This window comes from Saccoglossus kowalevskii, chromosome 9 (assembly GCF_978046115.1).
Source record: "Saccoglossus kowalevskii chromosome 9, keSacKowa6.1, whole genome shotgun sequence".
NCBI lineage: Eukaryota > Metazoa > Hemichordata > Enteropneusta > Harrimaniidae > Saccoglossus > Saccoglossus kowalevskii.
In genome coordinates this window covers 26040600-26066672 of record NC_140649.1, presented here as the reverse complement: position 1 = coordinate 26066672, position 26073 = coordinate 26040600, and the positions used below count along the sequence as shown (strand labels likewise).

Here is a 26073-nt window from a genome sequence, read left to right as displayed (position 1 = left end):
CATTTGTCCTGATTTAAAAAATGAGTGAATACTAAGATGAGGGGGGGCAAGGGTTATTTTCGTTCAACGTAATTGCAATATTTTTTTGTTCGTACAACGTAAATAGAAAAAATAAATTCCGTAATTCTGTAATCACAGGCTAGACGTACAACGTAATCAATCAAATATTTTTTTCGTACACTGTAAAAATGTGTCATTTTTCTCGTACGTACAAAAATTCAAATCCAAATAAAAAAATCGTAAAGAATAATCCAGGGAAATTACATTTTAGAAACTGTAAAACGACTAGATGACACAATTCACTACAAAATTGAATGTCAAGACGTAAAAGGCCCTCTAACCGAATGAAGAGCATTACGAGGGTAATATGCGCATGCGTCTCTTCACACGGCGCAGCAATCCTGGAGAATTTGAGCCGGAGAGCTCTTCGGACCATTTAATGTTCCATTTGTTAACACTGTAAACTGTAAAAACGTCTTTTTTTTCTTCGTAAATTGTGAAAAGCCCTTTTTATTTCCCGTAAAACCGTACCGGTAATATCAAAGTAAATCTACCTTCACAACATTAGTAGTAAATACAGCCTCTGTTGTACTGAGTATATCTGTGGCGAATGGTTGTAAATGTGGGATACACTCTGCACTGATGTCTTTGAGAGCTACGGTTGATGCTATTGCTAACTCGGCATTATGGAGACCTGATAACAGAAGTGGTATCACTGTCTGTAAGGCATCAGGAAAATCATGTAACCACTCAGCATAGGCACCTGTAGAACAATTATGTATCTTAGTTAGCAAGCAAGAAAGCGCATCCATAGTAATAATAACTTCACAAAGGTCATCGCAATTATGAAGCTAAAACTAACTACCAAAACCTGAGTATACTGTAAAACGCGTCTTTTTCGCGAGCATGTCTTTTTAGCGAATTTAGCGAGAGAACTGATTCGCTAATTCAAGATGATGCTAATGACTTTATTATGAACTCAAAATTGCCAAGGCTTGGTGATTTGTATACAGTATACATAAAAATCTGGGCGATTCCTAATTACATTTGATAGTTTTTCTTTGTTTTTATGGAGGTGATAACTGCGCATTTGCTTTGCACATGACAGAGAAGTATTGTGAAAACAGGAAATCAACAATGGCAAGAGAGATTCGCTAAAGCAAGATTTCGCTATTACGTCATTTTACCATAATTCGCTAAAATTGCATGTCGCTTTTTCAACATGTTTTACATTATGTATAATTTATTTTTGAATGAATGCATGCCAGACGTACATGTATTCATATTTTATAGACAGTTCTAAACCTTAAATTTTATCTTTTAATTATTCTCAAACAAGATGCAACATGAAAGGGAACATGTCATTTTCAATATTGTTGCTTGATACCCGGTACTGTAAGCTGATGAATATATTGTTCACTTGTGTCTGCACAAATGTGAGTTTGTAAGGACAAGTAACCCCTAAGCTTGGAGGATGCTTCATGCGGGGGTCACTTGGCTCCATTAGCAGCTCGTGTTCCCTCGTTTTTTGCAATAGATTTCATCCTGACCCCCAATTTCAAGGTCTGGTGGCCTCATGCAGGTTTTTCCCCACTCCTTCATTTCGATCCCAAAATCCATTTCTCAGGGGGCACTTGTCTTGTTGGGTAAAAGTTGGCCCCTTGCCCAATTTTGTATTTTTTGAATCTGTAATTTTATTTGTTTTGTAGTAATCTAGTGGTATGCGTCTGTAAAAGGGGTGCTGATGTTTGACATTTAACTGAAATTTTTCCAATAATTATTACTTTGTTATTCACCTGATTTCTGCATTGAGTCTTTTTCCAAACTGCACTATGAATTATCATGACATGCTGTTTTTGTAGCACATATCTGAATTTCTTTTGATGAAACTCTTGAATATTCCGTTTTTAATTGATCATAAAGTACATTTGGTTTCAGAAACAGTGTGCCCTGTAAACGCATATGGTGCATCACTGATGCACAAAGGTTTGAAATGATGGAAATAATTCTAATTAGTGCTATTAAATTCACTGTGTCATTAACACAACAGTAAATCTCCCATCATATAGTAATCTTTTAAAGCAATCATACTATACAAATGCACTTAGTATGTTATTTGGTAAAAAAGAACACACATTTATAATTAGAATAAGTTTAAAAATGAAACAATTCAGAGGATACACAAATGTTTGTTTGTACCTCATATCGCCTATATAGTCACATACATTTTTATTTTTATTTTTCTTGAAGACCCCCACCCCTAGACTGGCAAAGTCAGGACTTCTTTTTTGTTTTACAAAAAGAAATAATTAATTGTTGTTTTAGTCCTTTTAGCGTGAGAGCGAAAACTAACCTGGCCGCTAAAGAAATCCCGAATGGACACATCTGCAGGCATTTGACTGATATTAATTATTCATGATGTCATTGTTTATTCATGAGTGGGTGTGTGAAAGTAAACGTGACGTTTTAAAGATTGATTCGATTCGATCGCAGAGATGGATACGTTTTTCAAGCGCAACGGCGATACTTTCATCCATGTTCACTGAAAATGAGTCGATTTAAATGTCCAATATATATAAGTAGTCTTTCAAAATCACCTGGACCTCAGAAGTTAAAGGTCACTACACTAACATAGATAAGAGATGACGTATACAGCTGCACTATGATTCGTTGTCAATGCTATCAACAACTTTTAATTAGCATAATCATTGGAGTGATTTTGATCTGGTTTTTACTCCAACGCAGGGGGTCGCCCGCAAATGCGTCCAGTTGGGATTTCTTTCGCAGTCACGCTATTTTTTGCGATCACGTTAAAAAGGCTAAATTGACAATTAATTATATTTTTTTGTAAAACAAAAAAGAAGTCCTGACTTTACCAGTCTACCCCACCCCACCCTCAGCAGTTAACATGCTAACTTGAAGAATTTGGTGGAAATTTGATTTTGACTCGGGCTCTCTACAAAATCAGTCTTAATAGAGGAAACCATGATCCATGTGACATGGTTGTGTGACCATCTTTCATATTATGGAAAAAATTAATAAATATACACCTAAGTATATAATGACTCACCTAGCATGTACATTGCAGTAGATGCTAGTTTATTGTTGGTTAAGGGTATCTGCGGTAATAACATCATCAAGTTCTGTACACACTGATCATCCCCATACTCTAAACCCTCAGCTATTGAACGGAATACAAATAGACAAGCTTCTAGCATCTACAAATCAAAACATTACAAGTTAATGTGCAATACATCATACTATTGAGTGGGAAGTATTACAAAATGATGAGTGATTTGATAACATACAATCAAAGTGGGTTACAATTTAAATAAGCAAATTAACTCTGATATACATGAATGATGATATGCAGTGACACTATTAGATTTTGCATTCCTAATGCGGGTATGGAATTTGTGAGGAACTTTGATGCATACGTGTCTGTCAAAGTTTTTCTGAACAATCTTAATGATTCTAAAATCTCATGGAGTCTTTAGCATCATAGTGCATCAAGTCAATGATCAAGCACTGAATTTTCTGTTCAGTGATTTGAATCATAAATTATAGACTGATGATTGAATCATATAAAGTCTATCATTATACATCTGTCACCATAATGCTATAAGTTCCAGTATGCCGTAATTCTACGGTATTTTATGAGGTATTTTCATCCTACCATATAAGCAATTGTGAATTCCAAATATGGAATGATTACGTGCGTAAGCGTCCTCTAATAATAAAAACAAACATGGCTGCCACCAGGGTTTGACCAGTCTCCACACAAAGAAGTCAGCTGATTCTGTTCTAAACTTTTTCGATTTTGGCATTCCCATGACGTATCCTTGGAAGGGAAAGATGTACATTTGTATAATAATAAGGTTAATACGAGAATACAGTACAGTTCTCGCGGAAGCTTTGGCTTTTGTGGCATCATTGTCGCATACGCATGGCTTCATTGTCGCCTCAGCATCGTATCATTGTGGCATCAGCTTCGCGTCATTGAGAATTGAAGCTGTGTTCGCCTCTCTTATTTTGTGGCATCATCGTGGCCTCAGGTTCGCAGTCTCATGCCATCAACATGGCATCAGCTTCAAAGTATTGTGACATGAGTATGACCTCATTATTTTCACATGGAAAGGCAGTAGAGAAAAAACACATGTGCAGAAGTTCGATATGTAATCGATTTGAAATTCAAAGCGGTAAGGGGAATAAAATAATATGACCAAGAGTAAAATGACATTTTAAAAAGATATCTTGTTTAATTATTTAATGTTGCGAGTATCGGGTACCAAAAACTATGTGAAGTACATTGCAATCTGCAAGGTGACGAGTGTCATATTGACTGCAAGAAAAAACGTGATAAATTTAAATCACACGATGCAATCGTCATTCGGATACAACACAATTTGCTATACGAAATGAAACTGTTCTTGTTATAAAATTACCTTATTTTCGTTCATTTTATTTGCTGGTAAGAGAACAGATTCAGATTCCTCATTTTGGTGGTATTTTTCTGTGTTTCGTTAATACATGCAAAACACGCCAACGCCACCTGGCGTTGTCGCCAGCCATCTTGATACAAAGTTCCAAAACAAGTGCGTACATTTCCAACTATGATTGGATGGTTGTGGTGGAGTCGGTCTGGTAAAATTTTACATCCAATTTTCAAAATTAAGTCATGATCAGTGACCTGAGCTCAATCTATACGTACTTTAAAAGTATTCTCACAAAAAAATATTTTCGAATAAAAACGAGCCACAGGCCTGGTAAAAAATCGAATAGCACTTGACGTGCAGAAATAATTTATTGGGCTTCAGAAAAAAAGTGTTTATTTAGTTGTAGCCGTAAATATTTGGTGACCAGTCGAACAATTTGAAACTCATTATACACACGGAAGTCCTTCGATACTGAATATCATCGACCCCAATCTGGTTTACCTTATTTCTCAACTTGCAAAACTGATTTGTATCTCAGCCCAGTTTTTCTTTTTTCTTTTTTTTTGAACTGAGGTCAAATCCCAGCCGTTTTGTCAAAATATGCCGATGTTTTTCAGTGAATGATTGTGAAGCTTGTCACAGCACAGTGAATCGACGCCGGAGATTGGACAGTACGACGACCCTTCAATTAGCGTCAAATATGCTTTGTTACAACATCATTGATTTGCTGAAAGTCACCTGATCGGAGCATGACCTGGGTCACAGAACCATATTTGTCCGTATTATCAACGGGACTTTGCGAGAGAACCACACCCACATTTTCAACCATTTTTAGCGCAGAAGTTGCCAACAAATGTTGAAAAACTCGTGAATTTTATGGATTTGAATAAAATAAAGCTAGCGATTGGTAAGACTGGTTAATAATATATCCCCGATGCTCTTCGAATTTTTTAAATTTTATTTCAAGGCAAGAAATGGATAATTGAAGTTCCATCGATTTCAAGGCAACTGTTTCACCGCGACAACTCTACGCTGTGTTGTAGTTTCACGAGGTAAAAAAATATATATAATAAATAGTACATGTTTAATTATTTGGTTTTACAGCCCGCAAATTACGGGACATGATCCCCATGAATTACGATAAATAAATGCTGATTGTGTTGAATAATGGACGTCGGGACCGTTTGGAGAAACCAACGGGGATCGATATTCCAAACAAATTATTGGGACACAGTCGGTAGACATTTCAAACTAATGAAATTATTAACGAAAGACGAGATTTTTCCAGATATTTACGAACATACTGTCACAACAAATATATGCAAAATTGACAAATACACAAAGAGATATTAGGTTTTATTTTAGCCTTAGAAATATTTTCTTTCACTCAGTCCATGCGTGGGACTTCTATTTAGCTCCATGGTCCTTCGGCTTGTGTTCTCCTTAGGGGAAATAACAATAATTATACAAATCGTAAACTCAACACAGTCAGGAAAAGAAACCCGGACAACCATGTCGTACTTCTGTTGAAATACATTTTGTAGCAGTGTGTCACGTCAGAATATTGTTTAAAATAAAATAGTCAATCGCAGCCAAATCTAGGTCAAAGGGTCAGATTGCGTGCATATAATTATAGATAGTTAAAACAAAAAGTATTTGAACTTTTGACGGTTGTTTAACATCTATGCACGGTTACTAAACTAGTAACCGTGATCTATGAAAACCAGAAAATTGTTAGTAGTCCGAATTTTTGCACAGTCGAAAATAAAGCGGAAATTTAACAAGCGGTCACAAAAGCGAGCGATTGAAAAGCGGAAGCGAGCAAGAGGTTGGGCGAAATAAGTTCTGTACTTCTTTGTTTGATGAAGCGATGCTGATGCCACATTGTCGCCATAATGAGGCCACAATGAAGCGAAGCGATAACCACCTAACTTTTTAATGTCGCGACATTGAAGCGATGCTGAAGCCATAACAATGCCATAATGATGCGATGCTGAAGCAAAGGTGATGCTGAAGTAAAGCCAAAGCTTCCGCGAGAACTGTACTGTACCTCGAGGTATGCACTCAGACAGTACACAATCGCATCACCTCCGCTGTACTGTCTTCGTGCATACTTTGAGGTATCCTCGTAATAACCTCATATTATATAATCATAGCTCACCTGCCATGACTGGTTACCCTGTGATACCATAGACGCTAACATACTGCATAAATTATTTAATAAAGGTTCTCGTAGTAAAGTGTAAGCATACATCTGAAAAAAGAAAATACACAGTTATGATTCAGCAAGTCAAGAAAATGACACAATCTCCATGGTAAATAAGGCTGAAGATGGCCGCAGAGCCCTGTCATGTAGTCCCAAAAATGAATATGACTTCTGTGGCAAAAATGCACTATGTGTCAGCACTAGCACTTGCAATTTGCACATACAAGTCAGGAGAAACAACAGTGACATTCAATGATCGGAACTGTCACCTGACACAAAAAAAAAAAAAAAACTGAAATGTATTACTGTGCACATCGTATGGAAATTACATTATTAGATTCAGTTGTTAAATAGCAGAATTGTACCAGTAATGAGAATTCAGACTTACTTAAAAGTAACCATAAGTAAAAGTAGTTTCAAGGGCAGTGGTACATCGAATATGAACGTGTGCAACTTTGAAACGTTTACTCTGTTTCATGCATTGCATTAAAGTCGACATACATGAAGTAACATTATTCATGAATAATCAAAGAACTAACTGACATTCAAGTGAGTGACGTTAAATAAGTTATTCAAAATATGCTTGAAATAATATTTTAGGTTCAAATGTTCATTCTATAAAATCTCAGTTTTATCCCCTAAAACTTTAACACATAGCAAGAGTTGTATATATTTAAATTAGCAGTATTTAAGTTAACAGAAAAATAATGGATGTTTTGGATTCCCACTCAATAGGGGATTTTCCGTACAATTGCGAGATCTCGTGAGATGCATGAAAGACGCGCGTCGAACATCTGCCGCAAAAATAGAACGATTTGATTTTGAACTCGAATTTCCTTATTTCGTAGCTCACACCGACCGGCCGATCTTTGACAGAGGAATATTGCTTCCGAATACCCTTACTTAATCGAAATTGCCTATCATCAAATGTGGACAGCACACTATTAAGCATGGAAATGTCCCCAAAATACTTTCGCGTTTGTCGAATCCCACGCGATGTTTGACGCCACTACGACGCTATGACCTTTGTTTGTCCTGTTTTTACGTTCGATTTCACGCATAACGCATGATTCTCGCAGTGTACGGAAAATGGTCAATTAGAAGCTAATTAACATAGTATTTAGTTTTAAATCAATTTTAAATCAATATTCTATGCATTTTCATGAGTGAGTGTTTCAGTGATGTGTGAGGATGGACATCATAAGGTCTAAATAATGATATCAACAATAAAAACATGCTAAGGACTTTATTTGTGCCATCTGTCAGGTAAATATTTATACATATTCCAGGTTTAGCACATCGTCATGGAAATGATAGAGTTGGTGTGGCTTACCAGCGTATCAGCAATATCCTGCCTGTAACATCGGAATTCTTCTTTTTCATCTGTTAAGCAAACAACAAATGTTATCATTAAACAAAATAAAACAAACATCCATTGAAGCACTCACTGTTTCATGTTTGTTAATTTTTAACTACATTGTACATACATAAATATTTTATTTGGAGCCATACATTTATCACCAAGGATTTATAAGATGAGAGTATGTAACAAATAGGACTTGTGATGGACATGTGATGGACATGTGATGGACATGTGATGGACTTGAGATTGACTTGAGATGGACATGTGATGCATATATGCCCTGAAGGCAGAACGCAAAATTACCTATTTTGCTGTCATGGCTACATGTATTTCACGTTCACCCCTCGTTTTATGCAATTAACATTTATTTTTCAAAACTTTTTATCAGAATTACAAAAGACTGCAAGGAAGTCAATTGTTAATACAACGAACAAATTAATTTTTGTTATTTTTTTATTACAAGTGTAGAAAAAGATCCTTGGGCATATACCCGGACATGATTTCAATTTTGCCCGGGCATGGGCACTTACCCGGACAACTATGGTAATATAAACTGACCTGCTGACCAGCCATCATATTCACTGTCTGGTGGATATTGCACTTTGTTTAATAGCACCTCAGCTAACTGCATATAGACTGGTGTGTAAACAGTGGTGTATTGCTGAAAATGATCTGAAGCAGCTGATATGATATCATCCTGAAATGAAATATAGTTACACCATCTAAAGCAAACCCTTCTTTAAGAACACACTGTCAATAGCAGAACCTGTCCACACCATTACTCTGCATATTCCCTAACCAAATCTAAAACCTAACAAATATACAAACAAATTTATGAAACTGAAAACTGTACTCCAATGACTACCACCAGAGGTACATTACTTGGGGTTTGCAACTCGCATAGTACTGTATGGTGACATCATGTCAAGATCCCATTGAAGTCTCATCTCGTAGATAGCGAGACTGAGGCTACGACCTTCTAACATGATATATATCAATGTTCAAGGTTTGTAATGAAAAAATAAAACTTTTCTTGCCACTATCGTAGTGAAAAATGTAATACATCGAAAATGTACAGAAAATATAGTTCTCGTAATCCGTCATATCGTGGTCAGCTATTTTGATCCACCTGGACATCCCAGTATCCTAGTTACCTCGGGCATGCGCATTCTCATTTTTCAGAGTTGGACCGCTTATGCGAGAGCGAGATTGTAACGGGATCTTGGTATCATGTCACCGTAGTTGCAAACCCCAAGTAATGTACCTCTGCTACCACGTACTATCGTTATTTTTTAATTTCATGCACATGTACTGTAAAATACTTTATTTTAGCTGGAATTAATTTTCACTGGAAAGACTTTTTGGGTGTTTTGTTTGGAGTTCATTTTCGCTAATTTTTAATGAGCTGAATGTAAAACATGAGAAAAAAAGGTATATTCGCTCGATTTTAATTTCACTGAATCGTCCCTTCAGCGAAAGTAGTGAAAATAGAGCATATTACAGTAATTGGAATACTACATAATATTTGTTCAGTGAGAGTGGTGTGGTATGTAGCGTGTCTGCCTGATGAGGTGAATACCGTGATCACAAGTTTGAACCCTGTTTTACATATTTTCAAATGTGTATTTGTTTACATGTACAATTATTATCTAATTTCTGTTTATTCTTTTATTTCAGCAAATATTCAGATGCTATAAGTCCACCTTAATGTTTCTAATTATTGACAATAAAATAAAACTACATATAGTTACACAATTAGGTCTTTCTGGGTGTTTTTTTCTATGTTTCACACTTTTTCTCTAAATTTAATTATTTGTTTATGTTCAATTAAGGGAAGAAAATACATATCAAATTACAGATAACAAAAGTAGATAAGACGACAATAAGTCACTCCTATATGAGACTCTATTTGAGACTTACCTGCATGATATACCAGAATCCAAAAGGAATATTACTAATGGTTTCATCCACAGGAAAGTATCCAGGCAATGCTGAAAAACTCTGAAAAACAACAACCATTATTAACACACTACCCTATGCATGGAAAAGGATATTTTTATTCTACCAACTTCATAGGAATACACACATCCAAATCCACATCAAATTATACACACCCAAATGCACATGAAATCAGAAACACCCACTCTCACATAAAAAACCCACACACCCAAATCCATATGAAAATATCACACCCAAATCTACATAAAAATATACACACCCAAATCTGCATGAAATTATACACCGCCAAATCGACATGAAATCACACCTGGTCCAACATGAAATCTCACACATCCAGTCACCCCATGGAATTGCACACATCCAGTCACACACTTGGTCCCACATGGAATCACACACTCCCAGTCCCACATGGAATCACACATACCCAGTTCCACATGGAACCGCACACACCTGGTTCACATGGGATCACACATACCCTGTCTCACTTGAAATAACACACATCTGGTCCCACATAGAATCACATGCACTTGGTCCACATGAAATCACATGGACCTGGTCCCACATGAAATCACACGCACTTGGTCCCACATGAAATCATGCACACCTGGTCCCACATAAAATCGGACACAGCTGGTCCCACATAGAATTGCACACACCTGGTCCCACATAGAATCACACGCACATGGTCCCACATGAAATCACATGCACCTGTTCCCACATGAGATTATACACACCTGGTCCTGCATGAAATCACATGCACCTGGTCCCACATAGAATCCCACACACCTGGTCCCACATTAAATTGCACACATCTGGTCCCACATGGAATCACACACACCCAGTCCTACATGGAATCACACATACCCAGTTCCACATGGAATCGCACACACCTGGTCCACATGGGATCACACATAACCTGTCTCACTTGAAATAACACACCTGGTCCCACATAGAATCACATGCACCTGGTCCCACATAGAATCACACACACCTGGTCCCACATAGAATCACACACACCTGGTCCCACATAGAATCACATGCACCTGGTCCCACATAGAATCACACGCACCTGGTCCCACATGAAATCATATGCACCTGGTCCCACATAGAATCACACACACCTGGTCCCACATAGAATCCCATGACCTGGTCCCACATGAAATCGCACGCATCTGGTCCCACATGAAATTATTCACACCTGGTCTCACATAGAATCCCACACACCTGGTCCCACATAGAGTCACAAGCACCTAGTTCCACATGAAATCACACACACCTGGTCCCACATAGAATCACACACACCTGGTCCCACATAGAATCACACACACCTGGTCCCACATAGAATCACATGCACCTGGTCCCACATAGAATCACACGCACCTGGTCCCACATGAAATCACATGCACCTGGTCCCACATAGAATCACACACACCTGGTCCCACATAGAATCCCATGACCTGGTCCCACATGAAATCGCACGCATCTGGTCCCACATGAAATTATTCACACCTGGTCTCACATAGAATCCCACACACCTGGTCCCACATATAATCACAAGCACCTGGTTCCACATGAAATCATGCGCACTTGGACCCACATGAAATCATGCACACTTGGACCCACATGAAATCATGCGCACTTGGACCCACATGAAATCACATGCACCTGGTCTCACATAAAATCTCACACACCCATATCACACACATCAATCTACATGAAATCTCACACACCAAAACCCAAATACAATCTTACACTGTTTTTTGCAAAAGAATTTTTTTTTACTATGATCAAAAAATGAGATGTAATGTCGAATTGGTCTTAAAGTGCCTGTGAAATGGCTGCTATTTTCACGTCTAAAATTATCCATTGATACATAAATATTATTAATTTTTATGTTTCTAAGCATAAATAATTTTTTTAAGTGAAAAAATGTGTTTTTAACTCAGTCTACGGAAACTTTATTTTTGTGTATTTTAAAACGAGGCTCCTCATTAGCTTCTCATTTGCATACAGAAATTCCCCTTGCTGGGCAGCTTGCATTGCCGATACGTGTAAATAAGGCAAATTTCTTGTGCTGTTTTCTCGTCTTTGACTAAATTGCCACTTATGTACTTGTTCGTCGAGGAAGAATGGACCTGTAATGAACACATAGTATCAAGTTTGTTGCATGGGGTTGAGTCAGATGCGAAATATGTCCGGTCTGGTGTCGCTAGTCACCGTGGTCGTCACAGTCACCGGAGCATGTTTGTACACTGTCGCTGGACTCTGGCATTGGACAAAATCGAATTTGACGGCTGAATCGTCTTGTTATTTAGCAGGTTACTAAACACTATTGATTTATAAAATATAGAAATAATTTTTAAAAAACGACAAAACACAGTTACTGAATAAATGACTGCCGCGTTGTAATGGGTGAACACGTCGGGTCATGAGGGGGACAAGTGCGTGAATGGCGGCGTTTAATTGGATAACAAAAACTATTGAGAGCAACTCACATACAGACAAATTCAGTGGATTTAGCGTGATTTTCATGATTATGACATCATATTAAAAAAATACATTGACAGCTCAAGCCCGGATTCTTATTCCGTAAATTATTACGCCTATCAAGCTGCAAGTAAAGGCAACAAAGGTGTGAATTTGACATTCAACACCAATCACTGAACAATTCAGACACTTTTAGCCTGCGAAAATGAAAACAGCCTGAGGGCTGCGTAATTTCCTGTTTGTCCGACGCTTCGTTTTCGTGTCATTATCAAAATTACTGCTACCTTTTTACATAACACGGGTGGTCTCTTATAAAGCGATAATCAGGATTGCAAAAAAATCAAATCATTTGAAACACATACTCAACGTCTCTCTTCCTTCTGAAATCAGTCTCAGTGATCATGGGCTGGTCCGGAATCTATTTTTTCGAAAACGTTTTGTATTGTCGGCGTTTCTCGTTAAAACCTAGTTGTTTTGTTATGGACAAGGACAGTTTTTCACAAAAAAAAAAGAATCTGAGGTGATGTGGACACTGCATATGACGCTGTTACGAGGAAGTCCACCTCAACCTTTTCTCGTTATTTTCACGGCTTTCGTCCACCGATTTCGCACCTTCGGATCGATTGGAAACGTGGAAATACTTACACTATGACTATACGCATTACTGCAACCGCCCACAACACAACGTTTAACCATCATAAAAGTTTGTTGTGAAAACAACTTCTAAAAATTCGCTCTCTCAAATATAAAATGAAATAGACAAAAGAAACGCCGATTAAAAAATGTATATCGTTTAAAAGTACAGTTGTACGTTGAATAACACAGTGATATAAAAGTACGGCCCAGGGGTATGGCTTCCTCTCATATTTTTGCATTTGGTGGCGCACTTTCGGCGAGAGTCGGAAATCCGGAAACAGTCGACCGTTTCAGGATAGGAGGGCGTGGCTACAGCACAGGAAATATCTCAAATTTACTTGGATAAGAGTAATCATTTTCAGAAAAAAAATCAATAATTGCCCACTTCAGTGGGGCACAGTTCTAAAATGGGAAGCGTGTGGGTGGGCATTGCACAGGCACTTTAAACAAAGAATGTACGGAAACACATACATAGAATTGTACAAAAGGAGAAATTAGTAATGGAGTAATAGTCTGAAAATAGGAACAAATTATATCAATCTATGGCAATAGCACTCCTCTAACTCACTTCCTAGATAGTCAAATGAATACCATACAAACAAAGGAGGCAGATATAAATACAGTAAAGAACTTACCAATATAAACCTTGTCAATTCCATCACTGGTTCCTTGTATTCTTCTGGACATTCTAACATACACTTGGAGTGGTTCTCACCAATACACACAACCAATCTACAAATACCATTGCAAACTTCCTATGTGGAGGAAATAAAATGAAATGCAGTTTTTTATAAGACTTGTGTTTGGGTAAATATGGGGTGCATAGTTTTCATGATCCAGAATATGATACTACAAATAATTTTAATCAATAATTTTACATATACCAGTAACAACTGGGGATAGCTTTCCAACATGCTTATTTCCTAATGAACACTATGTTGTGAATGAAACAGTGCATGGAATTTCAACAAAAACATTAAAACCACATTGTAAACAAACAAAATGTAGTTATACTAACCGCATCCTTCTCATCAACAGCAGAATTGAATTTCTCTCTAAGAAGTAAAGCCTGGGGAATCATTTTAAGTATTCCATTTGGATAGCTACAGAGAAAATGAATGAAATTGCAGAATACAGCCTTGAATATAATAAATATGTGGTCTTCACATGGTTCATAGACACAATACAATCTCAAAACTGTGTTTTTCTGTTTTTGTTTGTGTATTAATTCTTGTTGAAACAATTGTATAAAGAAGAAAGTGTACACAATTCAGAAAATAACTTATATTAAATCATAATCACTGATCTACGGTCATCACACATGTCAGTTAAATGTGAATAAGTTGCAATCTTTTTTTTCTAAGTTTTAATTCATGAAAAATCAACAGACAAATTTTTGTCTACACTCATGGGTTGTTGAGAATACCTTATACTGTACAGGGGTTAATTATTCACTGGGTTTTAATTTGGCTTATTTCGCTGACTGGAAAATGCGCTAAATTAAAATTAAAATCCAGTGAATATGTAAAATTCAGCATAGAACACATAAACTAAATGATATAACCGTGAATTTAAAACTTACTGAATATGCCTGAAATGGTAAATCAGTGAAATTTAAACCCAGCAAAAATTGGTCATTTTGCAGTACCGGTACTTACTTATATGCAATGGGATTGCACACAACATTGACAATAGCATCCACACATATATCAAAGAGATCTGGATTGTGGATCAGTCGGAATAACATCTGAATCATCATTTCAATATCAGTGAGAGGAATACCAAACATGACCCAGCTGGAAAAACATTTCAATGCATGCTGTTGTATCGCCATTGGTGATTCTGTTGTCAGTAACCTCTCAAGCAGTGGCAAAACTGAAAACAAAATGACAGTTAGAGAATAAAAACTTTAAGGAATGCTTCCAGAGTTGACAAAAAATTGAAAACATTCGCAATAATGTAATAAACCTACCACACTGAATACCTTGCTGCAGTTCATGTCTAACATGACCCCTTCTTGACTGTAACATTGGCGAAGTGTGAAACTGAAAACAACAAATTAAACATTAGTATATACTATTAGTGCATGCATGCTGTAAATGCTCTATTAGTACAGTGTGTGCTTACATATATAACAGAAGTATGTTTATGATCAAATTATTCAGAATACTGTGAAAGGGTTAATTATTCACTGCTTTTGCTTATTTCGCTGACTGGAAAATGCGCTAAATTAAAATCGAGTGAATATGTAAAATATGTAAAATGGAGCATATAACACATTATCTGAATTATAAAACCATGACTTTAAAACCCACTGAATATGCCTGAAATGGTAAATCAGTGAAATTTAAACCCAGTGAAAATTAGTCATTTTACAGTACAATTAATGCAAGTTTTGGTCTATGGTCATTTCTATGCTAAACTAAAAGATGCAAAAGGTTAAAGTCACATTCCCACTTGATCACCATGAGAAATGTGAAAATTAGTTGGTTTGGCTACAAATCTTGAAATGGACTGAAGCTAGCCTGTCCTCGGGGCGGACATCCGGGCATTTTCTACCGCCTGGCAACCATCGCAGTGAAAACAAAGACCAAAAACTCGCAGAAAACTGTACTTTGCGATGGTTGATGAGAGTCCCCTGAACAGTGTAACAAGATTAACCCTACGTGTGTAACATATATGAATTTGGTTGTTCAGGATTACTTCAAAGTTGAGTTTGTGTTCTTTTCTTGAGTTTTCACCGGCTCCACCGGCGTTCCACAGCAGCGCACACAAAGCCCATGGAAATACGTGGTACAGTGGTGCGCGTCTTAGCAACATAGAACGTCCGTGACGTAGTTCCGCCCCCGAGGGTACTGAAAGTCCTAGTATCACAATTTTCATATTAGTAGTCACTCAAGGCCAAAAACTCGCAGAAAACGGTACTTTGCGATGGTTGATGAGAGTCCCCTGAACAGTGTAACAAGATTAGCCCTATGTGTGTGTCACACTTTTGGTATTTAATTTATATTCGTGATTGGGTGCACGTAACGTAGTGATGTATTATACGTGATTGGACAATGCAAACCAGATGGCGTGTTGCCACTAGTGCATTGATTGTTGGAACCACCTGGGGTTATGGAATTAATTAACATATTTAAACTTCACACATGCGTGTGGTCGGGCACTTTTGCCAGAGGTTGTTGGAGAGTACATGCTTGCTGTACGATCGTTGCCGTCAGTTTAGGTCGGCCATGGTAATGTTCACTGTGAGTCAAGTTACAGTGGAAACTCTGGTTTAAAGTCATTGGCAAGTAAGTGACCTGTAATTTAAATGGAATTGAATTGAACTGAACTGAACTGAACGAGTTACCCGATCTATTGAATGAAGCCTTGGCCTCGTGTCAACAGTCGCAACAGTGGTTGGTGAGACAGAACCTTGCCTATTGTTGTACGTAATATTATATGCCCCGAATACGCTTATTATCATAAGGAGTAAATTACTTTGCTATTGTCATGCGTTTATTTGCTCTTAGACAACCGTGTGGTGTGGAGCACGCTTTGGAAACGTGGTACCGTGGTGTCAACAAAGACTACTGGGACACCGGGTAGAAGCTGACGTGTACATTGTGTTACTAGTCTGCGTTCTAGTGAACTACTACGTAACTGGTGGTGTAACGGGGGCACACTCGTAATGGAATGAGGTGTCTAGGTTCGAATCCTAGCAAAGCTGACGTGGAAGAAGTCACAAAGGAACCGGTATACACGCCGCAACGCCGTCGCTCTATTAATTGTTGTGTAGGACAATTACTTGTTATATTGTGAGCTTATTGAAACCAGTACTTGTCATTTGTTTGTGCGCTAGCGATATTGTTAATTTAATGTAATCTCGGTTTGTTGAGTTGTGTCGACCACTCATTATATAGTATAGAATCGTTTAATTTATCCCTGTTTTGATCAGGGGGTACCCTGGTTAGGACATTGAATGTGTCACGTCCTGAATTGTATTTATTTAACGCGTTTGTAATAGTGTCGTGTGTATTAAAATAGTATTGTGAATATTCAAATACGATAGTTTCATTGCATTTAATTGTGTGACAGTGTGTAACATATATGAATTTGGTTGTTCAGGATTACTTCAAAGTTGAGTTTGTGTTCTTTTCTCGAGTTTTCACCGGCTCCACCGGCGTCCCACAGCAGCGCGCACAAAGCCCATGGAAATACGTTGTACAGTGGTGCGCGTCTTAGCAACGTAGAACGTCCGTGACGTAGCTCCGCCCCGAGGGTACTGAAAGTCCTAGTATCACAATTTTCATATTAGTAGTCACTCAAGGCCATTTACTTTCTAAATTCAATTTCTGTTAGATAAGATTTCCCATGATGCTTCAGGGGTTAGTGTATACAAAGTGAGAATGCAACTGTCAAATACGCCTCCCTTAATAACAATCAGTAACTTTATCAATCAAGTTCATTCTTAATGAAGCTATAATTTTGAAATACAATTAAACTTGTGCATAGTGCAATAATTGAGCGTGATTTTAATGAGATCTCTATTTCATCCACCTTTACATTCATCTGTAACCTGTCGAGACATTACAGCTGCATAAAGCATGAAACCACTCATCAGTAGACTATGAAGTAGTAAAAAGATGAGAACAACATTGGAACATGTCACCTCACTAAATATTACCAGTGCCACCCTACTACCGTAAAATCTGTATTAGAAGCTGTATCCCTAATAGAAGTCGCAGCTATTGTTTTTGAATAATTGAGAACCAAACATTCATCATTTCTCATATGTGTAGATGCACTTGTAGAAGCCGCACCTCCTCTGTTGCATTGTATCATTGTATGATTTTAATTGAAGCCGTGGCTTCTAACACAGATTTTATAGTACATACTAAGTAAGTTGAATGCCTTGACCAAACAAATAGACCACTACAGTGGTATCAACTGTTTTCACATGAAGTCAACAAAACTTTCATATTTTAACAGCACGAAGCATAGAAGAGTAGACTGGGGAAAACTTCAAACAAAGAAGCCCAGTCAGTTAAAAGTTCACACTCTGACTAAAACCAGTTAATTAACACTTTTGGCTTGAAGGTCTGTTTTTAATAATTGCATGGAATTTGCTATTAAAATACACTTACTTCATTTGACTCAAATACAAACAAAAACAACACTTTAAACATCGGTCTTCAAAATTGTTTTTACTGCATACAAATTTTCATAAATAAACATTCCAAGACTTATTCTTTGTGATGTTGACAACATAAATTGTATATACTATCATCACACAAACAAAATTATATAAATCATGGAAAGTTACTTCGAGAACCGATGATAAAAATCTCCATTTCGATTTCATCTCTCCTATGCAGTTAACTGAGAAAAAAACATGTGCTTTAACTTGTGTTCAAAAGAATCACGAGGAAAAGTACTGGTACACAAAAAAGACATAAATAACATGGACAATCTAGCTCATAAATCCCCTCCCAGAATTTCTAACAGTCATAAATGCCAAATACTAAAGTTGTTATCAATATTATGCGTTATATTTTAAAACATTTCAGGCTGGAAATTACAGCACTCAATGCTGTTATGTAAAATTATTATTAAAACATAGTTTGTTTGTAAATCGATAACATCTAAATTGTACTTGATTTGTATGAATTGTTCCTGCTGTCCAAAAATTTGTGTCATAACAAAAGTTAGTCACCTTCTTGATACTTTCAACATCAAATTAGTAACTATTGAAAATTTTCCAGTCTACACATTCACGGTTTATATCGCTAGAATATGCAGATTTTGATGATTTTTGCATAGAAAATCAATGTCACTCTACTTACCAGTACCGGTACATATAGTACTGTAAAGTGATTAATTTTCACTGGGTTTAAATTTCGCTGATTTAGCATTTCAGGCATATTCAGTGGGTTTCAAATTCACGGTTTTATCATTTAGATAATGTGTTCTATGCAAAATTTCACATAATCACTGGGTTTTAATTTAGCGCATTTTCCAGTCAGCGAAATAAGCAAAATTAAAACCCAGTGAATAATTAACCCTTTTATAGTACACTACGTTGAAAACTCAATACCTGGGTCCAGCTGACAGTATCTAGTGATGTCAACAATATACACACCTACGTTGTTCATATTATTTTTTATTTCCCACTACATTCAAACATACACACTATTATATAGTATTCCTAATGAATGAAATTGAGAACCCTTATATTTATCTGCCCTTTCATTTGTCTTAGATTACAAGCAATCTTACCTCTTCAGGTAGCACTGTGAGTAGTTCCAGTAAAGCGGTACATTTATCAGTGTCCTGAAAAAAGATGCATTATATTCAAAGTAGATATGTTTTACATGAAAACTTTTCAAATTACTATTTTAAAAACTTTAATAATATAACCGTGTAGCATTCTTCAGTGAATGAAACATACAATGTTGCAAGGTCAATGAGAACATTTTCAACCTCAAATGCATTACGGTACTTTTTAATTATTTGTTATACATGTAAATGGCAAAGAAACTTACTGTCTCAACAAAAGCCTACAGAAAATGTTGACAGAACAACAGTCCTATCTCCCAAAGCCACAAGTATAGTACACGTTCCTCTCTTAAAAATAATGTATGCATTACTAAATGGAAAACATCCATGAGCCAGAGGACGTTTCAGTATAGAGGGGTAACCCGATGGAATAACATATCACCCCATATCAGAAATTCAGCCTCATTAGGCATTTTTAGGAAAACTTTACAAAATATATCTTGGTGAAAAATTTGTTGGAAATGGCTCAAGCCGAGAGTGTGTATATTGTGTATTTTGTTTCTACAGAGGGCCCAATGAAATTTATATTTATTGTATATTGGCCTACCCCCTTTAAATAAAGTGCTAAATAAATAAATATATTACAGATACATCACTATTGAAGATTTCCAGGAATAACTATTGATATTACAAAATGCGTAGTACCGGTAATGTCATTTTAAAAATATGCTATTGATAACAAACATTAGAAATTTTCAAATAAATCGAATGAATTAAGGTAGTAGGATAGTATTTTTGATGAGAAAATGTTGATGGCTATAACCCTTATATAGACCTCTGACATTCTCTAAATGTTGATGGCTATAACCCTTATATAGACCTCTGACATTCTCTAAATGTTGATGGCTATAACCCTTATATAGACCTCTGACATTCTCTAAATGTTGATGGCTATAACCCTTATATAGGCCTCTGACATTCTCTAAATGTTGATGGCTATAACCCTTATATAGGCCTCTGACATTCTCTAAATGTTGATGGCTATAACCCTTATATAGGCCTCTGACATTCTCTAAATGTTGATGGCTATAACCCTTATATAGGCCTATGACATTCTCTAAATGTTGATGGCTATAACCCTTATATAGGCCTCTGACATTCTCTAAATGTTGATGGCTATAACCCTTATATAGGCCTCTGACATTCTCTAAATGTTGATGGCTATAACCCTTATATAGGACTCTGACATTCTCTAAATGTTGATGGCTATAACCCTTATATAGACCTCTGACATTCTCTAAATGTTGATAGCTATAACCCTTATATAGGCCTCTGACATTCTCTAAATGCAGAAAAGACAAAAGCAACATTGAATCATAATATAAATTTTAGCAAATCATAGTTGATCGAAAGTCAAATAAAATCAAAAACGGAACTGCAACACTGAAACAAACACAGACAGAAAACACTATTTTTTTTGAAAAATTTAGGTCAAATGCATTCAAAAATGCATGTTTTGGCCACTATTGGTCAAGTTTTCTAGCATTTTCTAGCAAATAGGTTATCTTCTATAGATGAAAACACTACTATATCCAAAGGAAAACATTGTAACTTACATTTAGATGTGCCAAGTTAGTCTGTTGAAATGTATCAATTATTCCCTGGATTGCCTTTGGCCATATCTCAGGCATAGTGTTCAACACAAAAGATGACATCTGTGAAAACAACAAATAACATTATGTTTCAAGATTTTAAATGTTTCAATTGATTAAAACATTGTGTAATGTGCAACATGGTGAGGATATTATACATACTTACTGCACACAGACATGTTAAGACCATTCATGTAATGTGCAACATGGTGAGGATATTATACATACTTACTGCTACACACAGACGTGTTAAGACCATTCATGTAATGTGCAACATGGTGCGGATATTATACATACTTACTGCTACACACAGACATGTTAATACTATTCATATAATGTGCAACATGGTGAGGATATTATACATACTTACTGCTACACACAGACATGTTAAGACCATTCATGTAATGTGCAACATGGTGAGGATATTACACATACTTACTGCTACACACATACATGTTAAGACCATTCATGTAATGAGCAACATGGTGAGGATATTATACATACTTACTGCTACACACAGACATGTTAAGACCATTCATGTAATGTGCAACATGGTGAGGATATTATACATAATTACTGCTACACACAGACATGTTAAGACCATTCATGTAATGTACAACATGGTGAGGATATTATACATACTTACTGCACACAGACGTGTTAAGACCATTCATGTAATGTGCAACATGGTGACGATATTACACATACCTACTGCTACAGACATGTTAAGACCATTCATGTAATGTGCAACATGGTGAGGATATTATACATACTTACTGCTACACACATACATGTTAAGACCATTCATGTAATGTGCAACATGGTGAGGATATTATACATACTTACTGCTACACACATACATGTTAAGACCATTCATGTAATGTGCAACATGGTGAGGATATTATACATACTTACGGCTCCACACATACATGTTAAGACCATTATGTAATGTGCAACATGGTGAGGATATTATACACAATTACTGCTACACACAGACATGTTAAGACCATTCATGTAATGTACAACATGGTGAGGATATTATACATACTTACTGCTACACACAGACGTGTTAAGACCATTCATGTAATGTGCAACATGGTGAGGATATTATACATACTTACTGCTACACACAGACATGTTAAGACCACTCATGTAATGTGCAACATGGTGAGGATATTATACATACTTACTGCTACACACATACATGTTAAGACCATTCATGTAATGTGCAACATGGTGAGGATATTATACATACTTACTGCTACACACAGACGTGTTAAGACCATTCATGTAATGTGCAACATGGTGAGGATATTATACATACTTACTGCTACACACAGACATGTTAAAAACATTCATGGAATGTGCAACATGATGAGGATATTATACATACTTACTGCTACACACAGACGTGTTAAGACCATTCGTGTTCCAGATGAAAATTGAAAAATATTTTGAAAGAGCTGTGTCCTCAGAATCTCATATTGCTCCGGATGTAATTCATTCCTAAAAGAGAATAGAAAAGAAAAAATGTTGGATAATGTATTTTTATGCGGTAGCATAATTAACTTTCAAGACATAATTTTTTGAGTGTCAATTAAAAACAGATTTAGATATAAAATAAAAATGAGTTTTCAAAATGTAATTGTAAAAATGGTTTTATAAAAAGCCATGTTGTGAGCCACCTTGGTTGCCGTAGTTAACCAAACCTTGTCAAACACAAGAACTGGCTGGTTTTAAAGCTGCAGCACTGTTGTCAGAACTGTGCATGTATGTTCTAATATTCTATTAGCAATCTTTAGTTTTCTGATTGATGTGTACCTACAAGAGATACTCACCAAGATTTGGATATCTTTATATGTATAGTACATGCACCAAAAAACTGAACTTCAGGAGGCTACAAAAAACAAGAAAAAATGATTACAAGTAGTATGTAACCCAAACGACAGAATAGGATGTCTGATACATTGTATCACATACAGGGCTACTCTTGATAACTATTTCACATGCAGCAAAAATAAAACACAGAGTGAATAATAATACTTAAATTTGTACATTGAAACATCAAAGTCACATGATCAGATAACCACCAATCAAACTGACTTGCTGTATTAGAGATACAGAAACTAGAACTCAGACATAAGTGGTTGTCAAAATCTCTTTGATAGTGAGCCACATGATTTGTTTTTGCCCCTCAGTTACAACACTGCACGTGATCTAACTGTAACTTGTTTTCATGGGGCATTCTCTGAATGATTGACCCCCTTGTGTGGCAGTAATAGATAACGCCTGCCTGTCATCTAGATACAAAGTCAGTCTTAGAGACCTTGTCAGTCTGTGACTAACATAAATTTATAGACAATACCACATTTTAATTTACTCGACACAATGTCCTTGCTAGGGTTCAAACTCGCAATTCCGAGCTCAAAGGCAAAAATCTTATCATTTGATGGCATAAGTATTTATAAGATGATTATGCAATTAAACAACGTCCACCTGTGATATCTTTCAATATGTAAATGGTATGTAAATGACAATGGAAACAAAACTTTAGTACACATTTAATACTCGCACAGTCAGTTGAGCATGATTGGCCAGTACAAACCCTAGGTGTATTTGACATACCGAGAGTCAGGTAGTGCACTCCACTCATGAACTCACTCGCATATTTGACCTCCACTCAGTCTGCAGTCCTTGTGTCAGTCAAATACATGAATGAATGCACTTCACTTGTGCAATATCTTTTACATGATTTGTAGGCTCTCTCACTCTCTTGGTGGCCATTCATGTCTAAAGTCTACTACGAAAAGTAGAAAACAACACAATTTAAAAGACACAAAATTTTTGAATTTTTATTGGTTTGGCTTAGCCTAATAATTTCCTCTGCATGCTTAGACTTAGTTTTGATACAAATCATTCCATTTATGTGCAACTAATAGAACAAATATGATAGTTCCCCTTCAAGTAATGAAATTCAAACCTTAGAAGGTTCTAAAAGTATCCAGCAATACTGCCAAGCTTGGGGCGCCCTCTGTGCCAAGGTCAACCATTTCTGTGCTGTATCTTTGTTTGCAAGATTAGAATCAAAATACAGTTGATGTAGAGCCTGCAATGAATGGTGAAACACGGGTTATAAACATTAATTAAAATCCATCTTCCTTGAATTGATTAAATGAACAGCACTATTATAAAACACACTGTGTATATGTAGTGTTCATTCAAATCAGGGTTTTTTCTAGAAAAAAAATGCAAGAAGGAGCACTGCAATTCAGCGGTGCCACCAAGATAGGGTTCTTCCTACCAGGGTGTGGATTTTTTGATAATTCTGAGTTAAAATGGAGCATTCTATGGCTTCGTTGGGGCCAAAATTACTATCAGACAGGTCACAGTTGAAGACTGTGGCCACATGTGGTCCCTGGCCAATCAGAATTTTATGGTTGCCAGAGTATCTGCTCCCCAGAGTAAGGGGGCGCATGGCCATGGATGGCATGAGGGCACTGCGCCCCTGTTTAAAAAAATCCCTGCAAATATCATAAAGTAGCAAGTAATTAACATCTATAAACTATATCAAAACTTCATAGTGCATTGTGGGATAGTAAGGCTAAGTTGTATGAGCAGGTGCTCTTTGTGATTGACAGAGTGTGCTCAATCACAATTCGATTCGATCAAAACAAAACATCATTTTTCGCTATGATTTGAAATTGCAATATGGTCTACAGTTCTCAATCATATCTAGTATACATGTACACTGTGTCTAAAATCCACAAAAATATTATACTATACATTATATTATAAAATTTAAATTAATTAAATATACAAATGAGCTTGTTAATTAAGTTGAAACTCAATATTGCATAGCACATATCATATATTGACAGATCAAGTATTAAAGTCTATACCAACTTTTATCTCATTTAGACTATTAGTTCACAAGATATCAACAAAAATTCAAAATTCATTAAATATCTAAATGAGCTGGTTAATTGAATTGAAACTCAATATTGCATAGCGTATATCTTATAAATTGACAAATCAAGTCTATACCAAGTTTGGTCTAATTTGGACTATTAGTTCACAAGAAATTAACAAGAATTCAAAATTAATTAAATATTAATTAATTAGCTCATTAATTAAGTTTAAAGTCAATATTGCATAGCACACATCTTATATTGACAGATCAAGTGAGTCTATACCAAGTTTGGTCTCATTCGGACAATTAGTTCACAAGAAATTAAGAAAAAATCAAAATTAATTAAATATGCAAATGAGCTTGTTAATTGATTCCTTGAAAAAATAAATCAATGTGTATCTGTACCAGTGGTCACTCTGTCTTTGTATCAAGTCTCAGTAAAATCGGTATTGGCATCTCCGAGAAATGATGATGGACACCCAAAAAACTGGATTTTTCAGGATTTTGACATTCAAAATGGCTGCCAGGCAGCCATATTTGATCAAATCAGGAAATAAATCCCTCACTGTGTCTTTGTACCTAGTATCATTGAATTCAGTCAAGGCATCTTTGAGAAATATCAATAGACAAACAAAAGCCATGAATAACAATCAAAATGGCTGCCAGTTGGCCATACTTGATCATTTCAAAAAAGTAAAACAACGTGCATCTGTATGGGTGGTCTCTTTGTTTTTGTAACAAGTCTCAACAAAATCGGTCAAGCCATGTCCACGATGGACACACAAAGACCAAATTTGACTGAATGTTGGCATTAAAATGGCCTCCAGTCGGCTATATTTGATCGAATCAGAAAATAAATTGACGTGCACATGTATGGTTGACCACAACCGCGGTTTATAATAGGATTTTAACGGTATGTCCCTTGTACCAAGTTTTGTAAAATTGGTCCAGCTATCTTCGAGAAATCACTCCGACGGACTGACGACAGCGAAACTACAAGCTCAGAATTAATGTACTAACAGAAAGCCCACTGGCAATCTGGAGACTTATAACAGGATACATGTATAACACAAATTGTAGGAATAACAAAGAACTTGCAGCATGCCCTTGATATACATAGATAAATTCTTGACCAAGTAAGAAATTAGCGGGAAAGCCTCTAA

The 26073-nt window shown here is 36.4% G+C and overlaps 1 protein-coding gene across 1 annotated transcript in view; it reads right to left on the bottom strand.

Moving 5' to 3' along the window:
- Nucleotides 1-26073, bottom strand: part of LOC100375848 (importin-13-like) — a 75852-nt gene that overhangs the window by 46074 nt on the left and 3705 nt on the right. The window contains exons 2-16 of the mRNA XM_085503351.1: nucleotides 23981-24106; nucleotides 22839-22897; nucleotides 22398-22506; nucleotides 20965-21063; nucleotides 19349-19402; nucleotides 15060-15132; nucleotides 14746-14962; nucleotides 14106-14190; nucleotides 13723-13842; nucleotides 9926-10006; nucleotides 8564-8702; nucleotides 7976-8025; nucleotides 6598-6690; nucleotides 3071-3218; nucleotides 555-763 (exon numbers count right to left, since the gene is read on the bottom strand). Of these exons, the coding sequence (XP_085359477.1) occupies nucleotides 555-763; nucleotides 3071-3218; nucleotides 6598-6690; nucleotides 7976-8025; nucleotides 8564-8702; nucleotides 9926-10006; nucleotides 13723-13842; nucleotides 14106-14190; nucleotides 14746-14962; nucleotides 15060-15132; nucleotides 19349-19402; nucleotides 20965-21063; nucleotides 22398-22506; nucleotides 22839-22897; nucleotides 23981-24106 (1662 nt within the window). The remainder of the gene's footprint in view (nucleotides 1-554; nucleotides 764-3070; nucleotides 3219-6597; nucleotides 6691-7975; nucleotides 8026-8563; nucleotides 8703-9925; nucleotides 10007-13722; nucleotides 13843-14105; nucleotides 14191-14745; nucleotides 14963-15059; nucleotides 15133-19348; nucleotides 19403-20964; nucleotides 21064-22397; nucleotides 22507-22838; nucleotides 22898-23980; nucleotides 24107-26073) is intronic.